Source organism: Typopeltis vanoorti, chromosome 22 (assembly GCF_054136105.1).
Source record: "Typopeltis vanoorti isolate ZY-2024b chromosome 22, IOZ_Tvanoo_1.0, whole genome shotgun sequence".
NCBI lineage: Eukaryota > Metazoa > Arthropoda > Arachnida > Uropygi > Thelyphonidae > Typopeltis > Typopeltis vanoorti.
The window spans coordinates 29,615,868-29,637,937 of NC_143570.1; the positions used below are offsets into that span (position 1 = coordinate 29,615,868).

The 22,070-nt window shown below is 35.6% G+C and overlaps 1 protein-coding gene across 5 annotated transcripts in view; it reads left to right on the top strand.

Annotated features, from left to right (window-relative positions):
* Positions 1–22,070, top strand: part of LOC150094267 (DDB1- and CUL4-associated factor 6-like) — a 422,923-nt gene that overhangs the window by 263,436 nt on the left and 137,417 nt on the right. For all 5 annotated transcript variants that reach the window (XM_090411919.1, XM_090411918.1, XM_090411920.1 and 2 more), the window contains exon 12: positions 3,825–4,080. In XM_090411919.1, the coding sequence (XP_090268045.1) occupies positions 3,825–4,080 (256 nt within the window). The remainder of the gene's footprint in view (positions 1–3,824; positions 4,081–22,070) is intronic.

Here is a 22,070-nt window from a genome sequence, read left to right on the forward strand (position 1 = left end):
CTGAACTTCAAATTTTGATCTACATTCATCCCTCAAGATCTCTTGCTTCCTCTACCTCTTCTAGTATAACTCCACGCTTGTCCTTGTTTAAGAGTATGAAGTATCCCATCTTTAGATCTCAAATTTCAAAACTACATTTATTTGCGTTAAACTGATAAACCCATTCATTTACCCACGTTTCCAGCGTATTCAAATCCTCTGGAAGAGCAAAAACATCAGCACTATTACTAATAGTGCTCCAAAGCTTCACATCATCTGCAAAAAAACTGAATAGCTCCCTTTAATCCTGTGACAATATCATTGACATAAAGATTAAATAGTAATAATCCCTGTACTGAACTCTATGAAACTTTTAACTTTCCTACTCCCAGAATCTGCTCCACCATATACACAACTCTCTGATATCTAGAAAGTGAGTTATCAATCCACTAACCTCATATCCAAATGCATATGTTGCAACTTAAAAACTGACTTGTCTTTGAAAAAAAAGAAAGAAGACTATGTTTTTCCCTCATCCACTACTCTTGTTGCCTTGTTGTAAAAGGTAACGAGATGAGTGCCCCTTAATCTTAACAACCACAAAAGTAATACTAACTGGCCTATAGTTTGATATACTTCTATTCTGCCACAGTTTTATGCAATGGGACTATCCTATCCTCCTTCCACGCTTCAGAAATTGGTCTTGTTGCAAGACTTTCATTAAACAGCCAAGTTAATGGTAGAGCCTGTTCTATACATTTCCTTAAAAAATGTAGTGAAATTCCATCTGGTTCCCTTGCCTTATTGATATTTAACATAGTGTTTGGAATACATCCTCTTTATTCACTTCTAACACTTCACCACTCACTATTCCCCCCCCCCTAGGAATAAATTCTTCCCTCCTTACAATACTAGTCACTTTTTATCCTGAGCTTTATATTCCTCGTGCAACTGTTCTCCACCTCTCTTTATATGTCTTCCATTATTTTTCATCAGCAATTCCTGTATTTCTAATCATCCATTTGACTCCAAATTGGTTTATCTTCTTCACTCATGGTATGCAATACGATACAAGGTAAATAATTTTTTTCTTAAGCTTATTTTATAGCCTCTGCCTTTTAAATATAATAATGAGTTACAAGGTAAGCCTCTGATTTCTCTCATCACTGAGAAAGGCTCCCCCCCCTTTAGTGGGGGAAGGGATGGGTCTCCTTCTCCTGTGGTAATCCCAATCCATCTTGGAAGAGTATATCTATTGAATGTGTATGAGTGAATGAAGAACGTCACAAACATTCATGCCCAAAGTGGGATGTGAACCCTTAGCCTATTGGCTGGAGAGCAGATTTTTTTTTTTTTGGATTGCAGATTTTTTTCATTAACACAAAATGCATTATTGTTCATGTTCCTTCAGTGAGTCCAATAACTCGTTGAGGTAGGGCCACTTTTAGTCACTCAGACCTGAATGCTTATAATCTCTTTTCTTGAACACATTCACCCTACAGTTATAATGGTAACCCATTCCACACACACAATAGTTAAATCCCTCGCTCTCTCTCTGTGTTGCTTCCTAAGCTTCCAAAGAATGACAGTTTCATTCCTGCCTATCATAAGCTGTAAAAAAATCTCACTTGGGGCCTATGCTGTAAGATCCCTTTACTAACTTGCAAGTTTCTGTCATATCTCTTCCCCTCTGTTTATTCCTTATACTCTGAAGACCACATTTCCTCACGCTGTCACCATCTTGGTTACCTGCTGCTGAATATCTTCAGTTGCCTTCTCATCTCATCAGAAACCAGGTGACTCATTTTGTGGATACTAGTTCAGATGAAGTTTTATCAAAGCCTTATTTGTAAAGTGGGAGGATAAGTCCCTTTTTGTTACAAGTTAATGTTCTCTTCATTAGTGCAACTATCTGATGTAATGACTTAACCATCTTAGCATTGTGATTCCTTTATTTTAACTATTTGTTCACTCTAATACCCAAGTCTCTAGTTTTATTGCTTTACTGCAAATTCCCATTAATGCAATACTTTGCCTGCAATGTCCTCCATTCAAAATGCAACTGAATATTCATTGTCATTTGCCCACATACCAGTCTAGTCAAATCATCGTACAGGGATTGTGTCAGCTTGTCCCTTATCATTCTCCTCAGTTTTGTATAAGCAGAAAACAACTGGATATCACCCTTGAGCTTATCTCCAATATCATTAATATAAAGGTTAAACAATAGCCAAAGTATAGAGTCCTATGATACATCGCCTTACCCTCCATTGATGCCTGTCATTCAGCCACCTTCCTATTTCTTGTTTATTTTGCATACCAGCCCCTTTGTGTTTGGATAACAACCTCCATAAGTAATCCTTTGAAATGCATTGACAAAATCCAGAAGTAGCATGGTATATCCATTCCCCCTTATCTAATTCTGTGGGTGCTATTATAGCATGTGAGCAGATTGCTAAAGCAAGACCTACCTTTAACACAACCATGCTTTCTTCTCTAGAGAATCCTAGTGCTTTCTACCCACCTTTGGATATCATTTCTAACCAGCCTCTACAGTACCTTGATTACAACAACAGAGATATGATTTGGTCTATAATTTGCTGCCATCCTAGTTTCATTCTTTTATAACAGAATATTACAAATTTGTTGACACTTAAGTTGAACAACCAGGCAATAGACAAACATTACTAACTCTTTACACATTCCTTCATGCTAATATCCCATCATTTCCGACAGTTGTGTTTGGATCAAGCGCTTGCAAGAGCTTTAGTACCTCCAATTTTATTTACCTATACTTTCATCTAGTTCCATCTCTGCATTCAGATCTGAATATGCCTGGGATGCCATATTCTCAGGCATTATTATTATATTCAGTGTTTTTATACCACAAGTTCTTTCCATCATATACTATTTTAAGGTTATACTGTTTAATTTATCCCTCAGTAATTCTATGAATTCTCTTTCCCCTTATCTTGCATGTTTTCCTCTTCCTTTTAATCTGTATCCTCATAGTCATCAGCCATAATAATAGTCCTCTCTATAAAGTTTCTCTGTCTAGTTCCCAGTTCTCTTCAGATGATTCTGGTCATCTGCAGCGCCGACTTCTGTATATTGTCCTGTTAACATCAATCTCATACTTAACAGCCTTTAAACCTATTGTCTGTATTACTTGATTATGACTTCCAATGTCATTAAAATTTTCTACTCTGGTTAGATTTCATTCCTCTACAATCATGAACAATACTTCCCTGCCTTTCCAGTATTGTCTGCCCTCCCGGAATACACTGCAGCATCACACAGGTCCTGAGATGCCAGATTCTAGGAGGCACTGACAGGAGGATATTCCTAGAAGGCTATCCTCTCCTGTTAATTAGCTCTGACTGATACTAATAATTTTTGGTTCCACAGCTACCAATGCTAAGAATCTCTCACTTTTATTCATGATGCTTCTGATATTACAGTATACTCATAATAGCTGATTACCAGATCATTGAGTGTTCAGGTCACTATTAAAACATGATTTAAATGGGAAACTGAAGTTGATTCCTCAACCAAAATCTCCACTATATTTCTACAATTTTTACTTTTTTTCCTGTCCCAAACCCAGTCTTGTTATTCCTGGGACTGCCTTGTCTAAATTGCACTTAGAGTACACCTAAATGACCCACGTAATTAATTTTGGTTATAAAAAAAAAATTATTTAGTGTTGATGTCAGTAGCCATCAACACTTTGGGTTATACTGGATTTTAAATATAACACATGTTTAGGCTAAAATATACTATTAGATATAGTTAAAATAATAAATTTTTGTTCTCACTCTGAATGGTCTAAATTAATTTAATAGATGAGTTGCTTCTTCCTAATTCTAAAAAAGAAGCAGTTGAACCTCAGGGTTTTTTGCCAGATGAAGATATTCAGTCAGCAAATGTGATTCATGATAAAGAAAATTCTACCTCTATCTTAGAAAGCCCATCAACAAGCCATGCTAGTGCTCCTGCAATCCAAGAATCAGGTGAAGAAGCTTGTAACCACCCCTTGGATCAAAGCTTAAAAACGCTTCAAGTGGAATTATCTTCTAGAAGAAAAGACTTTTTAGAAAAGTAAGCATAATTTCTCCAGAATTTTAAAGTTTTTTTTTTAATGCAAATCACACCCACAAATGTTTGCAGACCAATGTGCATTATCTATCTCTTAATCCACCCACAGTACTAACCTGAAAACTCTACTCTGGAGCAAGAGTCTCCTGCCAAGCAGTAAAAATTCATATACCACCTAAAGACTTGATTCGTGTTGAAGTTTCTGTAATAAAAAATACTACATGAAACTGAATTTCAAATAAATATCCTGACTAAAATCGATTGTTTACAAGCCAATATTTCACTAGCTCAAGCTAACATTAATAGACGCACTTTAACAATGCGTATCAGAGAAGATAGAGAATGATATAACCTCAAGAACAAGATCACATGCATAGATGGTAACAGTGGCACTCTTGGTGGTAATTGCTGATAGCAAGGTGCACCGAAATTTATGCAAGATTACGCCATCAATTTGGTTGCAGTTAACTAGATTCTTGTGCCACTTTCTGGAATACTCTGTTTTAAACTGGGATTTGGGAAATAGTCTGGCTTTTTTTCCCTGGTGAAATGGTCTTCTTTTTAAATTAGTGCTTAAAGGGTTTGCAAATGTCAGGGGAATAAATTTTGGAAAGAAGTAGTAGTATATCATCTACTAGGACATTTATAAGGAATGACACATCAAAGCTCATTAAGTAATTGTTGGAATTTTTTCCACTTGGTTATACTATAAATTAAATATATACCAAGAAATTATGTACTTGGTTTAATCTTTTATCCAAGTCTAAGCAAACAGAGTTTGTGCCTGAAGTATTTTCAGGACTGGGGCAACTTGTATATAGAAGCTGACTTCATATCACTTGCTTTAGTATCCCATGATGCAAAGCACATATCCTTATGGACATGTATAATGCTGTGCATTATGGGAAGGGTCAGGTCACTGCCTAGACTGGTTCAACCTTTACTGAGGTCTTATCAGTGGGAGCCAGACCTAGAAGCAATACCAAGGTGCAAGTAATGTAGAAGTCATATTTCCATATATGAGTAGCCAAAAGGTGTCACCTTATTATTAAAATACTTGGCATTAGAGTTAGTTGGTGGAAATTTTTCCACTTGGTTATACTATAAATTAAAGATACCAAAAAATTATATACTATAAATTAAAGATACCAAAAAATTATATACTATAAATTAAAGATACCAAAAAATTATATATTTGGTTTATTCCTTTATCCAAGTGATGTGAAGTCATTAGCTTCTATATACGAGTTGCCTCTGTTCTGAAAATACTCAGGTGCAAACTATGTTTGCTTACACTTGGATAAGGATTAAACCAAGTATATAATTTCTTGGTATCATTAATTTATAGTATAACCAAGTGGAAAAACTTCCAACAATTATCTCTAATCCAGAGTATTTTAATAATAAGATATAACACTTTTTGGCTACTCATATATGAAAATATGACTCTGCATTACTTCCACCTTAGTATCACCTTTGGGTCTTGCTCCCACTAATGAGACCTCAATAAAGGTCAAAACCACTCTGTGCAGTGACCTGACCCTTCCCATAATGCATAGCATTATACATGTCCATAAGTATATGTGTTTTGCATTATGGGATACTAAGGCAAGTGAATGTGAAGTCATTAGCTTCTATATATGAGTTGCCCTAGGACTGAAAATACTTCAGGCACAAAAATCTGTTTGCTTACACTTGGATAAAAGATTAAACCAAGTATATAATTTCTTGGTATCTTTAATTTATTTACTAAGTAATTGTTTGCCTTTAAGTGAAGATTCTATATAGTGGTTTTAAAGTGTGTTGAATTTTTAGGTCAATGTCTTGCCGATGTTTTTGTTTAGGTCAGATATTTAGGACATAATATATGAAAGACATCATAATAAATAATAGTGAAACTGATTTAAGAAATGCATCTATGATAAAAATTAACAAAAAAAAAATCACATACAAACAAAAAATAAAATAAAAAGTACCCTCCACAAAAATTCGAACCCTTTCATTTAAAACACTTCTTGCTTACACAGCTTCTAGCATTTTATGTAGCTTTGTCTAGCACTATATCATGCATCTGCTCGATCTTAGAATACTGATCTACTTTGGGGACATGCACCAAAAGTAGCAATAGGAGTCACTGAAAGGTCAAAGCCAAATAACTGGTGAAAATAGACCTGCACATCATCTTTCAGGAATGTGGAGAACCGACTGGGTTTCTGACCTAATGTCCAATTATTACCTTCATGTGTATTCCATTAGTAGGTATCTACTGGGTACTGAGCATACGAGGATGGTCTGGCAGTTTGGGACTTAGCCAATCAAATTGTACTCTCTATTTGCTTAAACCACAAATGCATATGATGGTACAATATGATATTTCATGCCAGCTGGGGCATTGCCTGGTTAAACAAGACCCCCACTGTTTTTGTCAGGGAACCAGGGTGAACAGTGAAAAGTCAGCTACTGGAACAAGCTCCTATTCAACATCTAGAAGAAGAAGAAGAGAAATAAACTCAAAGTCAGAAGAATTGAATGTAGGAACATGTCGATATAAGATGTATTAATGGAAAGGAAATCAAACTTGCAGAAGAATTCGAACAGTACCATGTGGACATAATTGGCATTACTAAGTCAACAAAAATAGGTGAGATCTTAGTAAATAATAAGTCTAGGATGTTAAACAATAAATTACACAATAACCACAGTAATTAACTTTAATGAAATGAAAGTACAGATATTTCGTGCTGAAAATAACAGTACATCGTCAGTATGTAGAAACAAGCAAATCAAAGAAACGGGAATACAAGGTACATACAGCAGCTGGTGGTTTACCAATTAAAAACTGTTGCTGCGTGCTAGAAAATTAATATTAATAAATAATATTATTAAAAACTATTTTCGATGGTTACATAAAATAAGAATCTCCCGAACTTTTGGGAGTGAGAGATAATCATTCCTATTCAGATTTGGCTGATGTAAAAGAGCTTCACAACTTTCTTTGAAAAGGCATTCATATTTAAACCTGCTTCTATGGAGAAGATGAGCTTTATCCCACTGGATACAGTGTCAATACTATGTTGTACTATACTTTTGAGGTTTCATGTATTCAATATAATACTGATGTTCATTAATTCTTTTTTTTGCACAGAATGGCCTGTCTGCCCAAAGTATGTTAGATTACATTCACAAGGTATCTGGTAAATGCTAGCTAATGACAGAGGTGACAGTTTGTCTTTTGTAGATGACAACAGATGAGAAATCTTGTTGATGGGAAAATATGTGGGAATGAGACGATACTTCTTCAAGATTAATTTCTAGCACATGGCAATAGTTTATAATTGATAAACCATCGACTGCTGTATGTACCTTGCCCGTTTCTTTGATTTGCTTGTTTCTATGCATTAATGATGTACTGTTATTTTCAGTACAAAATATCTGTACTTTCATTTCATTAAAGTTAATTACTGTAGTCATCGTGTAATTTATTGTTTATAGTCATGCCACAGGTACCTTTAAAGATAAGTATAGGATGTTATTTTTCAGGCAATAATGGTCAAAGAAAAGAAGTAGTAACGATAGCATTCAGCACCAAATATGAAGATAAACTTCTTGATTGGAAGGCAGTTTCAAATAGCGTTATGTGGGCAAACTTCGAAATGGACAATGAAAGTTATTTGTGTCTATGATCCCACAGACAGTCCTTCTAAAGAAGAAGTGGAGGAATTTTTTGACTCATTAAAACAGGCAGCTGACATCAAGAAAATGGAAAACACAGTCCTTGTTGGAGATCTGAACTGCAGAGTAGGATATGAATCCCACCAGGCATACAAACATTTTGGGAAAATTTGGAGAAAAGGGCAAAGCTAATAATAATGGTATTTACTTCACTTCTGTTCAGGACAAGGACTAGTCATTACTAACACCATGTTTCAACATAAAGATCTGCATAAGTTCACATGAAGAGAAGACACAAGAAATAAGAAAAAACCTCATTGACTACTATATAGATATTATTGAAGAAAAAAATGAAACAAATTGAAAACCAGAATGAAACCTTGGAGTTTCAGTAATAAACTCTGAAGAAGATATTAATTGATTCATTTAGGGAGGTATGTGATGATGTTGCCTATAAGGATAGAAAAATAGGAACACCATGGTGGACACCAGAAGTTAAAGAAGTAGTTCTGGAAAAAAAAAAAGAATACCAAAATTCCTAGTAAATAAATCAGCAGATGCCGTAAAAGAATACAGAGAAAATGTAAGAGAGAGCTAAGCTATGTGTAAAAGTAGCTAAACAAAAGCCATTGAAAGCTTTGGTAAGAGTATGGAAAATAAATATCACCAAAAAGTGGCAAAATGTTCTGGTGGCTATTGAAGAAGCTTAGAAAAGAAAGAAATAGTATGGTGACATAAATACTGAAGATAAGGATATCCTAGAAATCTGGAGTAATTACTTTCAAAGACTGTCAAACGAACCAAGCCGAGACAGAGGCATACCAGAAAATTTTCAAGAGGAATGCAAACTGGACTGCATATCAATTCTTGTGGTAGAAAAAGCCATCAAAAACTTGAAATGTGGAAAATAGATGATATTCAACCAAAAATGCTTAAGTATGGAGGTATAAAAGTTTTGCAGTGGCTACACTGCATAATTCAGAGGGCCTGGTAAGAAGGTCAAATTCCCACTGATTGGAGTAGAGTTCTCATAGTACCCATCTATTAAAAAAAAGTGGGGAGGGAGGAAATAAAACTGAATGTGAGAATTACAAATGAATTTCTCTACTAAGTGTTCCAGGCAAGATTTATGCAAGCATACTTGAAAAGCAGTTGAGAAAGATTGTGGTAGAGAAACTTGGAGAAGAACAAGCTGGGTTTAGGCCTAATGGAGCAGATTTCAGGAGCAGATATCAGGAGCAGATTTTTACTTTATGACAAATAGTTGAGAAATCATGGGAATATGACAAGGATCTGTAGTTAAGTTTTGTAGATCTGGAAAAGGCATATGATAGGGTGTCCAGAGAAAAGCTTTTCAAAACACTATAATTATATGGGGTAAATGGAACATTATATAGAGCACTACATAATCTTAGTTTAAGTTAAGTCAGCAATTAGAATTGAAGGATATACAGGAAGATGGTATGATGTAAAATCATGGAGTATGACAAGAATGCACATTATCTCCACTCTTGTTCATCACATTATGAAAGAAAGTGGCATTAGGCATGATATTAGATTGGAGATTTCAAACTTTGCTCTTTGCTTTATGCAGATGATGTTGTCCTAAACACATCTATTGAAAGTCTCCAGGATTCTCTAACTAAATTGAATAACAACTATAAAAAATTTGGCATGAAAATCCAAAACTATGAAAATAGGCAGAAATATTGAAACACATCAACGGCATTCTTAATGGAGAACCTATAGAACATCGGTTCCCAACCGGTGGTATGCGTACCCCTGGGGGTACGCATACCACCGGTATGCGTAAAATAATCAGCAATGGCGGAAAAACAAGTAAAGTAAACAAAATGCAAAAACATTAGTTATGGAACAATAAATGTCAGTATTTAAAAACAGCTATTTTAAAAACAAGGTATAATTTATAAAAATGGGTTTAAAAGTATTAAACAAGTGGAAAAAGGTTGGGAACCACTGCTATAGAACAAGTAACGTATTTCAGTGCTATTTGGGCACTGTTTTTAGTGAAGATGGCAAGTTCTGGAAATAGAACAGAATAAGCAAAACTTCTTTGGTGGGTAGTCCTCTGAATAAATTTGTATGGAATAAGAGAGAAATTAGCTAAAACACCAAACTAGCAATATACAAGACCGTGTTGAAACCAGTTTTAAGTTATGTATGTGAGAATTGGATTAGAAATAAATCACTTGATCCAAGACTAAAGACAACATATATGAGCCGAGAAAAATTAGGGAAGTGAGTAGATGGCATCAATGGCAGAATCACATCAAAAATGAAGATATTAGAAAGGGACTTGACATTATAAGCATTCAAGAATATGTTAGCAGAGCTAATCTAAAGTTGTACAGCCACTTGAATAGAATGGGTGAGGAAAGTTTAGTAAAACCGGTGTTTGATGCCAAGATGGCAGGAAAGAGACCCTGGGGAAGACCAAGGTCTAAGTATATTGATTCAGTCAGAAGTGCTTTAGAAGCACAAAATGTTAAATGTGACATTATTGGAGTGCCCACTAGTAATAAATTGATTTGGATGAAAATTGTTGATAGGAGATTAATAATAATGTTAACTTAATGATGTAGTGCTGTCATAGTGACCTGAACACCCCTTAGGGATACATATCTGGAAATTGATAATGTCCAAAAACTTCCCTATGAATACCTTTGTACTATTTAGAAGATAATAGTTTATTTAGCATAATTTTTCTCTCTCTCCATCACTTCTTCTCCTCTTACTCCTCCCCCAGTTGTGTTCTCATATACAATCTGTTTCTGCATTATTTTGTTATGTGTTTTTATGGGCACTGCTCTACTGATCTAGCCATCATCATTCCTCCACTTTCCTTTAATGGTGTAAGAACATGAACAGCATCTGCATGTTAGGATCCATACATAGTTCAGCTTCAAACTTCTTGAACCAACTTATCCTCTTGTATTCTATCTCACTTGTTTTGAATGGCCTTCCCTCCTCCTCCCAATACCATTTTGCCAATCACAATAACATTTAGCTCTTCAAGAAACACATTAAGGGATTACTTTTTCTCCCTAATCGCTTGTCCTCAACATTATTGTTTTATAAGTTTTGTGACCTCTTGTGTGTGTGATGTTGATATAAAATAAAAAAAAGGGAAAAAAAAGCAAGTACCAACAAGTGGCACTTGTATGCAAATGCACACAGAAATGTAATTTCTGCGGTCATTCTGTTGTAAAAATTAACATATTGCTAAAGCAAGGTCTGCCTTTAACAAACCACACTATTCTCTATACAGAATCAAAGTGCATCTTCCCACATTTGAATGTAGATCCTAAGTAGCCTCTCCAATACCCTGATGCCTCTCCAGAGATACTGATTGATTTATAATTGGTTGCCTCTTTCCTATCTCCACACTCGTTTAATGGAATTATCTTGGTCGTCTTCTACTCAGTAGGAACCGTGCTTGTGTTTAGACTCGAGTAGAATAACCAGTAAGAGTAACCATTAAGGCTCTTGCATACTCCTCCAGCATTCTGCTGATATTCCATCCTTTCACACTGCTTTATTCGAATCCAGCTCTTGTAACAGCTTTCATAACCAACTCATCCGCCTCTATCCTTTCTAATTCTACCTGAAGTCAGGGATCAACATCAAGATAGCTAATGGATTTGCCTGGTATCTACACTTTACAAAAGTGATTGCTTAACAACACAGCTACTTCTTAAACATCTGGCACGTTCTTAACTTCTGCATTCACTGAGATTATTCTTCCTTTACCTGTCACACAGAGATAAAAATTTTTGGACTTCTCTTTGCTACTTTTTCATAATTAACCACTTTTACTTTCATAGTTCAATTTTGCCTTCCTCATAGCTATTCTCATAGTCTGCTTTCTACCACTCCTGATGTCACTTATCTTTCAGTATTGGATTCACAACATTTTCTTTTTATGTAGCCCTAACTTTGAAGCTTTATTCATCTGTTTAACTTCCATGTGATCTATTATTATTATTATTACTATTACCATCCCCAAGACCTCATGGAGTCAAAGACTCATCTGGGAGGTCCTTTTATCACACACACACAGCCCATCATGCCGTGTTTTAAACACATTCAAACTCTTTGCAGACACCACATTCTCAGGCAAGGCATTCCAATCATTCACAACTCTGCATGAAAAAAACCTGCCTCTCACTCCCCTACTCACACCCTCTTTATACAGTTTCCAGGGATTATTCTTCTTTCTGTAGTCAGATATCTATATATATTTGTTGACCACTTACTTTGTACTAATGATTCCTCTGTGTGCATTCTTTAATGCTAAGTCTTTAAGCAGCCTCTTTGCTGTGTATAACATAATCACCTGCTTTTTATTTCCATATTTATCCTACTTGATATTACTTGATTTTTCACCTTCTTCCAAGTTAAAATGCCATGAATGCACCTTCCAGTTGAAAGCAAAACAACTGCCTCATTTATATACAGATTCTCAGATACTGTTACTATATCTAATGTTCCCACCATTAATCCCTTCTATCATGTGCTGCTTAACATAATTATCTCTCAATATCTCTATAAATTCTCTTTCTCTCATCTTGCATGTTTTCTCCTCTCTACACTCTATATCCCTGTAGTTGAAATCATCCACAACACTATATAACAGGGCAAAATTAATCTGCTCAGATGACGATGCCCTAACCACTGAACTAAACCACATCCTTAAAACTTTCTTAGCCAATGGTGACAACCCCCAAAAAATACTAAAACCAGTAAACCATAACTCCCCCCTCCCCCTTCACAATAAAGATTACACTAATCTATCACCATCCCCTACATCCGGGGCACCTCTGAGAAAATTACCAATATCCTCAAAAAATATGACCTAACGTTTTGTTATAGACCATATAAAAAGTTGGCATCCCTTATCCACTCTATCAAAGACCTACCTGGTGTATACCAGGTCCCTTGCAGCTGTAAATTGTCCTACTTTGGCCAAACAGGCAGGACAGCGAATATCAGGATTTCAGAACACAAAGACAACATCCGGTTTCACTACAGCCACTCTGGGCTTGCAGACCATGCCATAGATACCTGCCATAGAATTCGTTGGAAGAAAACTAAAATAATACACTGCAGCAAGTTCAAGTACGAAAGATTATTCATGGAATCATCAGCGGCTCTAAAAAATGTTCCAAACCTCAACAAATTTGGGTGCATGAGACTGCTCCAAATTTGGGAGACTTGCATCACAAGAACTTCAGTCCAATGGCCAAGACAACCCAATTATCCCACTAGGGTGCACCATTAGGACTTTAGGAACAATATTAGTTTCTTGCCTTCTTCCTCAAGGTATTTGAAGGTATTCATTAAATTTTCCTTTAATTAATATCTGTTTTATGCATTTTAATTTCCTTCAGTTAATTACCAGTCATCCATAATGATAGTACTACTTGCACCCATAAGGTTTTTCTATGCAGTTCAAAAGCCTCTTCAGATGTACCGTTCAACCATGTGATTTGTTCTTTTAATCTCTACTTCACATCAAGCAGCCTCAAACCTATTGTCTATATTACTCATACTACTACATCCACCATTCAGGATCCCTATTCTGTTTGAACTCAATTTTTCTGTAATCACTTCTCCACCCACTCTATTCAAGATAGGAAATATCTTTAAGATATCCCATATCTTGAAACCAGTGCTAGAAATTCATTACCTTTTTGATTGTTCTGCCATTAGTGAATGTGTATAATTAACCAGCCATTAGGCTGATGCATATTCGGGTAACTTTTAAAACTGACTGGTTTAATTAAGCAGCTTGAGTTGATTCATTAGCACAAACTGCTTAACCTATTGCTGCAGTCCTTGCTTTTCTTGTCCAACAAAACTGTATATTGACCACACTTCTTGTGGTCATCACTTCAGTCCCATTATTCTCTCTCTTGTAACAATCCCACTCCCTTACCTTAGTGCATGTGTCCAAGTTCTTGTGAAGCTACCCTATCATACCTTATTTTCATTCTTCACAAGGACTGTTTATTTCAATCACCTAACCTCAAATCTATTTAATATTTCTGTATATCATCCTGCAGGTGCAGATTCTTTCTATCATCATCAAAAACATTCCATACTTCAGCATACTGCATAATGTTTCTCCTGTAGCCAAATCTTGTTAATGCCTATAACACTAGTTCATCTTTATTTATTTTTAATTAGTTAAACATATTTAAGTAATTTTTATATATTTTGAGATCATGGTGGCCAATACTCATCAGTGCCTGATGCTGTTCTCACTATTTTTCCTGTCCATTGCCAGGTGGCTCAACTCTTGTAAACTTCTCCACATCACTTCTCTAGATCATGTATCCACTCTCTTCTGGGTTGTACCCTTCTGTTTATGCTGTTCATTCTACCAAACAACAAGGTGTTCTGTTATCATCTATCTTGTGAATATGTCCAAAAAAGGCTTTATTTTCTTCTAATTATTTTCTGCACTAGATTAGGTTTCTGAATTAGATTCTCTTTTCTGTAGACTTCTTCATTCATTATGTTTTGTATCTATTTAATTTATAAAAATTTTTTCTATGGCATCCATATTTGTATTTGATCATTATTTATATTTCACATCAATATAGCATACTTATGAACATTCATAAACAATGGGTCCTGACACAGTTTTGGGTCTGTCAGGACCCATTGTTTTACATTTCTATATCTTATCTGTTGCCTGAAGCCTACTTTAGCTTCGCAATCTGAGTTCTTATTTCCTTTTTAGAGTCTAAATCATGAGTCATGTTTCTCCTGAGGTATGTAAAACTCCTGACTTCTTCCAACTCATATCTACTGATCTTTATTTGTTTCTTTATCCTTTAAGAGTTCAGTCTCACACTAGGAAAATTTTCTGATAACTGAATTCTTAAAAGCAGTCAGCATAATATGTTGACAAATCATAATACCTCATGATAATCAGTTACAACACTGTTCATGAAAGAAGAATTATAGTTGTATGCAGAGCAGAGTCATGTGATATGCATATGTATAGAGTAAGACATAGCAATATAAGAAGGAACTGAGAAACAAAATGGGTGTGTGTGTGTGGGGGGGGAGATATCAACTCTTTCTCTTTGCCCAATCTCTCATCTTCATCATGGTAAGAAGGCTAAACACTCTTCTTCACTCAATTTTGTCATCAGCAATGGTCATAATAACCTATAAGCCTAGTAGGACTTTAGACATAGAATTTAGTTAATCTAAAGCTGCTATTGGGGTAAACATTTCGAATTGCCTAAAGGTAATTTAAGCACTGTTTTAGCTAGCTGACAAAAGAAGTCAGCATATAGGTTAAATGTAGTTAAGCACATAAGAATGCTCTTCTTCACGTATTCAATGTTTGTTAGATTCTCCATTATATTAAGTAAATGTGCAACAGATAGTAGGGCTTTGTTATATTGACTGAAAGTTAGCCATTGTCAACTAATCCATTATATTTGTAAAGTTATTTATTCTTATTAAATTGTTATAAACTTGTGTCATTCCTGAAATTTAAATGGTCACACCTCACTATTGCTGTTTAATTAAGAATCACCATCTTATAATCCACAGACAAATCTATTTCCATGCCACTTAGCATACTCTGAGTTTATGACTCATCATCTTCATCCCCTGAATATCATCATTTTTGTTTTATCAATGTTCATTATCAACCCATATCTCTTTACTTCCTTATTTAACTTCCACACTGTTCTTTCTAGTTCTTTATGTTCTTCGTTAACTGTCATCTCTAAATCTTGGGTCATTAATTCTCACGACTAATATTATATTATATCAGCATAATCTTCTTCTTCCTCTGCAGCCTATCCCACTTAAGTGGGTCGCTGTTTTTGGTGAGTCTCCTCCACATCCTCCTGTCTTGGACTGCAACCACATCCAAGTTCATCCTCAAGTCCTCCTCCACTAGCTCCCTCCATCTCTTCTTTGGTTGCCTGCACTTCCTCCTCCCCTGCACATCCATTTGCATGACCTCTCTTCCCACATACTTGTCCTCCCTCCTCATCACATGACCATACCATTTCAATCTTGCCTCCTGTATCTTCGCTCCTAAATTCATAACTTTCACCATTTCCCTTACATAGTCATTTCTCAGACGATCCTTTCTCGTCACACTGCACATCCACCTAAGCATTCTCATCTCTGCTACCTCCATCCTGCTGATGTTATTTTTCCTCAGGGCTATGGTTTCCATAGCATATGTCATAGCTGGTCTTACTAGTGTCCTGTAGATTTTGCTTTTAGATTGATCAGCACCCTCTTATCGCATAGCACTCCATCCATCTCTCTCTCCAGTTCCTCCATCCTGCTTATATCCTGTATCCCACTTCATTCTCAGTCTATTCATCTTCTTTCACTGTTGAACCTAAGTATCTGAAGTTTCTAATCTTCCTAATGACATTTCCTTCCAGCTCCAGATCTGTCTCTTGGCTGCCATCCACTTTGCAACACGTATACTCTGTCTTACTTCTGCTCAGCCTCATACTTCTCTCTTCCAGTACTTTTCTCCATTTTTCCATTTTAGCTGCCACTTCTCTTGATTCTTCACACAGTACTATGTCATCTGTATACAACATTGTCCATGGCATGTCTTCTCTCACCTCCTCCGTCACCACCTCCATCACAATATTAAACAGGAGTGGACTTAATGCTGACCCTTGATGCAAATCAACTGCCACTTGAAAACTTTGTCTTTTCTCCCAGGCAGGTCCGAACTCTTGTCTTCACATTTCTCTACATCTCCTACACCAACCTGACATATTTCTCCGATACCACCTTCTCCCTCAGACACCTCCAGACTTCTTGCTTTGGCACTCTATCATATTCTTTCTCCAGTATCTCCTGTTGTTTCTCTCAAAACTTTTCCATCATCTGTCATAACCCAAAGATAGCCTCTATTGTCAATTGACCAGGCATGAAGCCAAATTGCTCCTTTGCAATCTCCACCGCCTGCCTCAGTCTTCCATCAAGTGCCCTTTCTAGCATTTTCATTGTGTGGGAAATCAACTTTATTCCTCTGTAATTCTTATAGTCTTGTGCATCCTTTTGCCCTTGTAGATAGGGACAAGAATACTTTTCCTCCACTCCTTGGGCATATTTTCCTGTTGACAAACTTTTATGAATAGGTCCCACAGCAGGCCAATTCCCTCTTCTTCCCAGTGCCTTCCATGCCTCCACTGTGATCCTGTCATTTTCCATTCTTCATCCTCTTTATGACCTCCTTCACTTCCATATCATGCTGATATGATAATATTATATCATCATGATATTGTTTTATATTTTTCTTTGTAACACCCATTATTATTTCCAAAACCATGATAAAAAAGTTTGGGGATATGGAGTCTCCTTGTCTCATGCCTCTCATTGTCTGAAACTATCTTCATGTTTTTTCACAATTTTTGATGGCAGCTTTTTGCATTATTTCATTATTGTTGAATATCTGTGATTGATAGATATATGGTTTCTTTCTCCTCTAAGAATTGAGTATAGCCCATACCACTTTTAGATGTGCTGTCGAATCTCTCCTTGAAAGTCCACAAAGCAGAATGAATAATTATATTTTTATACAGAGCTTTCTCCACAGTTAATCTTAACATTAAGACCCAATGCACTGTACTCCTGTCTCTTCTGAATTCTGCTTATTCATCTTCCTTATTCTTTCTCTTAAGCATCATAACTACTTTACCAACATGACTCATTAGGGCAACTGTTCTATAAATTTTGCAGACCATTTTGCTTTTTCATAAATGGGTATTAAAATTGATCTTGTCCATTCTCTTGGTGCTCTTCCCTTATCCCATGCAGTGCACATTTGGTGTAGTTCATCTTTTTTTTTCATCACCTCGCCATCATACTTTAGGAATCGTCCCAATAATTTCATTCTTCCCTAGGCTTTTATAGTTCCAATTTTTTTTTGTGATTACCAATCACAGGATTATTAAGTCTAAACTACATAAGTACCACGAGTGGGCTAAGGATTTTTTTCTATTTTTTATTAATTAATTTTTTATAGTTTTTTATTTTTATTTTTTTTACATTGTTAACCCTAATTTAGAAACCAGACATGGAACTTGCCACTTCAGACCTCCAATAAGCAGGGTGGTGGTCTCACACTGGGTGATGAAATTCATCTCCCACCTAACGACAATCACAAACATCCATGCCAAACCTGGATTTGAACCCAAAACCTGTTGGTTGGAAAATAGATACTCTAATCACTCAGCCAACCAGGCTGGCAATGCTTTACTGCCATGTAATACAAAAATGCCATTACAACTTTACCTTCCTTTGCATATTTATCTCTCCATCTGTGTTGTCTGGTGGTGTTATTTCCTTTAATTCATTAATTAATCTCTTTTGAAGCATCACATCTTCTTATATATCTTATATAAATTTAAGTAATATCCTCTTTCTCTCTACTGTTTCTTCTGTGTTCTTCAAGATTTTCAGGTTTTGTTCTTTATAGTTCTCTGCTTTAGGCTCCATTACTTGTTCATGTTTCCAATGATCTCACACACTTCTCTTGTTCTGTATTCACCATTGTGTTTATTGGTATCCTTGCGGTATTCTTCTGATCTCTTTGCCTTGCCCTTCCTTTTTGTGGTACCCATGCAATAATAATCATCATTATTAAATTTTTAATATGTATCTTTGGGGAGAGGGGGGGTGCAGGATAATTAAGATAGTACTACATGAAAAAGTTACGCCATTTGTAGTGCAGCCACTGTATGATTTTTATACCTCCATACTTAAGTATTTCTGGTCGAATGTCATCTACTTCAGCTGCCTTTCCACTTTTAAGATTTTTTTTACTTTTTCTACTTCAAGTATGGATATGTATTCTTGACTGCATTCCCACTGGGAGTTTTCTACCATCATGCTGACACTGGTTGTTTCATTTAGCATTCTTTCAAAGTAATTACTCCAGGCATCTAGAATATATTTATCTTCAGTTTTCATGTCATGGACGTCTGCAATAATTACTTTGAGAGACTGTTAAGTGAGATAATCAGTGACAGAACTGGGGTTGGAAATGTTCAAGAGGAATGCAGTTAGAAGTACATATCAATCCAAGAAGTAGAAAAGAACATTGAGAAATGTAGAAAGATAGCTGTAATAGATGATATTTGGCTAGAAATGTTCAAATATGAAGGTAAAAAAAAATTACAGTGAGTATACTGCATAATTCAGAAGATTGAATTTTGGAGTAAAGCTCTGATTGTTTACATCCATTAAAAAAAAAAAAAAGGAAATAAAACTGAACACAAAAATTATAGAGGAATTTCTATACTGAGTATTCTAGGTGAGATATACACAAGTATACTTAGAAGGGGCTAAGAGAAACTTGGGAAGTTATAAGATGGGATCAGGCCAAATCGAAAATATAACAGGAATCTGTACTTGAGAATATATGAGAATATAACAGGAATCTGTATTTGAGTTTGCAGATGTGGAAAATGCATCTGATAAGATGAGAGAAAAGCTTTTCAAAATGCTACAATTATATGGGTAAATGAAATTACACATTTACACAATGCAATTACATAGACTGTACCCGTGTTGTTAGCCGAGTGGTTACGTGCTCCGCAACCATATGCCTGGGAAAGGAGTTCTTGCATTCGATTCTTTACAAATAAATAACGGAAAAACTCACGTAGAAATATTATTTAATAGTATAATTTTCGCCTGTGTGTCACAGGCATCTTCAGTACAATTAGGCACAAAAATTAAACACTAACTGACAATTCCAAAAAGCGCCACCTAAGTAGCTGGTGTAAGATAACTAAAAAGGTCAATAACTTTCCTAAAAAAAAAAAAAAAAAAAAAAAAAAAAAAAAAATTAATACAATAAAAAGTTAGGAAAGATTAGCTGATTTGTAAAGTACTATCTCCCATAAAGGGGATAGACGTAAACCGTCGGATCTGTTTAAGTTAGGAGAATGAAGTAGAGTTTCACATGCTTCTTTATAAAGGCATTCCATGAGAAACTGACTTTTGTGAAGAACTCTTGTCTTTCTCCAATGAACTCTGTGTCTAGTGAAGATGGCATGTTCTGCAAATCCAGACTTTTCAGGTTTAAAGTATTCAATATAAGATTGGTGTTCTTCTAGCCGAATGGAGGCAGATCTTCCCGTTTGTCCGAAATAACATAATCCACAAGAGCACGGAATCTGGTAGACACCTGGATGATTAAGATGTGGAAGCTTGTCCTTTGGAGAAGCGAGAAAGGTGGAGATTTTTCTAAACGGTCGAAAGGCAACAAAAATATTCAGTGGTTTTAAAATTTTTGCTATACGTTCACTGATGCCTTGTATATAAGGGATGGTAATGCGCGTTATTTCCTCTGTGTTTGAAGAGGGAGACATATTAAATCTACTCAAAGTTCTTTTAATGAAGCAATTCTTATAGCCATTAGATAGAAAGGAAGAAGTTATATATCGTATTTCTTTCTGTAAAAGATCTTCTGTAGAACAAAAGGAGTGGGCCCGATGAACCAGTGTTTTAATAGTTCCTGCCTTTTGACTGGGATGGTGATGAGATTCTGCATGGATATAGTGGCCTGTATGAGTCTTCTTTCTATAAACTGAGAAATGTAGGTTACCATCTGGTTGGCGAAGAATTAGAAGATCTAAAAAGGCTAACTGCTTATTTGATTCTACTTCTAGGGTAAACTTGATCCTAGGATGAAATGCGTTTAACTTATTGAGAAATTGCTGAAGTTCATCAGAAGAGCCATTCCATACAGCAAAAATGTCATCGACATATCTGAACCAATGAGTAGGTCTGGGAGAAATATTGTCAAAGATACGTTGTTCAAAATGTTCCATAAAGAAATTAGAGATAGCAGGAGAGAGAGGATTACCCATTGCTGTTCCTTCAATTTGTTGATACAACTTATTTTTAAAAGAAAAATAACCAGAATTTATTACAAAATCAAATAAGTTTACAATGTCTGAAGGAAATTCCTGTTGTAGTAATTCAATACTTTCCGAAAGAGGCACATTTGTAAATAAAGAAACAACATCTAAACTGATCATGATATCAGAAACGTCCAAATGAAGATCTGAAATTTTATTTTTAAAATCCAAAGTATTTTTTATATAAGTATCAGTTCTTCTAGTTGAAGAGGAGAGTAAATTAGATAAAAATTTTGAGATTTTGTAAGTTGGGCAATTTACAAAATTTTGTAATAAATTTTGTAAGTTGTAATAAATTCTGGTTATTTTTCTTTTAAAAATAAGTTGTATCAACAAATTGAAGGAACAGCAATGGGTAATCCTCTCTCTCCTGCTATCTCTAATTTCTTTATGGAACATTTTGAACAACGTATCTTTGACAATATTTCTCCCAGACCTACTCATTGGTTCAGATATGTCGATGACATTTTTGCTGTATGGAATGGCTCTTCTGATGAACTTCAACAATTTCTCAATAAGTTAAACGCATTTCATCCTAGGATCAAGTTTACCCTAGAAGTAGAATCAAATAAGCAGTTAGCCTTTTTAGATCTTCTAATTCTTCGCCAACCAGATGGTAACCTACATTTCTCAGTTTATAGAAAGAAGACTCATACAGGCCACTATATCCATGCGGAATCTCATCACCATCCCAGTCAAAAGGCAGGAACTATTAAAACACTGGTTCATCGGGCCCACTCCTTTTGTTCTACAGACGATCTTTTACAGAAAGAAATACGATATATAACTTCTTCCTTTCTATCTAATGGCTATAAGAATTGCTTCATTAAAAGAACTTTGAGTAGATTTAATATGTCTCCCTCTTCAAACACAGAGGAAATAACGCGCATTACCATCCCTTATATACAAGGCATCAGTGAACGTATAGCAAAAATTTTAAAACCACTGAATATTTTTGTTGCCTTTCGACCGTTTAGAAAAATCTCCACCTTTCTCGCTTCTCCAAAGGACAAGCTTCCACATCTTAATCATCCAGGTGTCTACCAGATTCCGTGCTCTTGTGGATTATGTTATTTCGGACAAACGGGAAGATCTGCCTCCATTCGGCTAGAAGAACACCAATCTTATATTGAATACTTTAAACCTGAAAAGTCTGGACTTGCAGAACATGCCATCTTCACTAGACACAGAGTTCATTGGAGAAAGACAAGAGTTCTTCACAAAAGTCAGTTTCTCATGGAATGCCTTTATAAAGAAGCATGTGAAACTCTACTTCATTCTCCTAACTTAAACAGATCCGACGGCTTACGTCTATCCCCTTTATGGGAGATAGTACTTTACAAATCAGCTAATCTTTCCTAA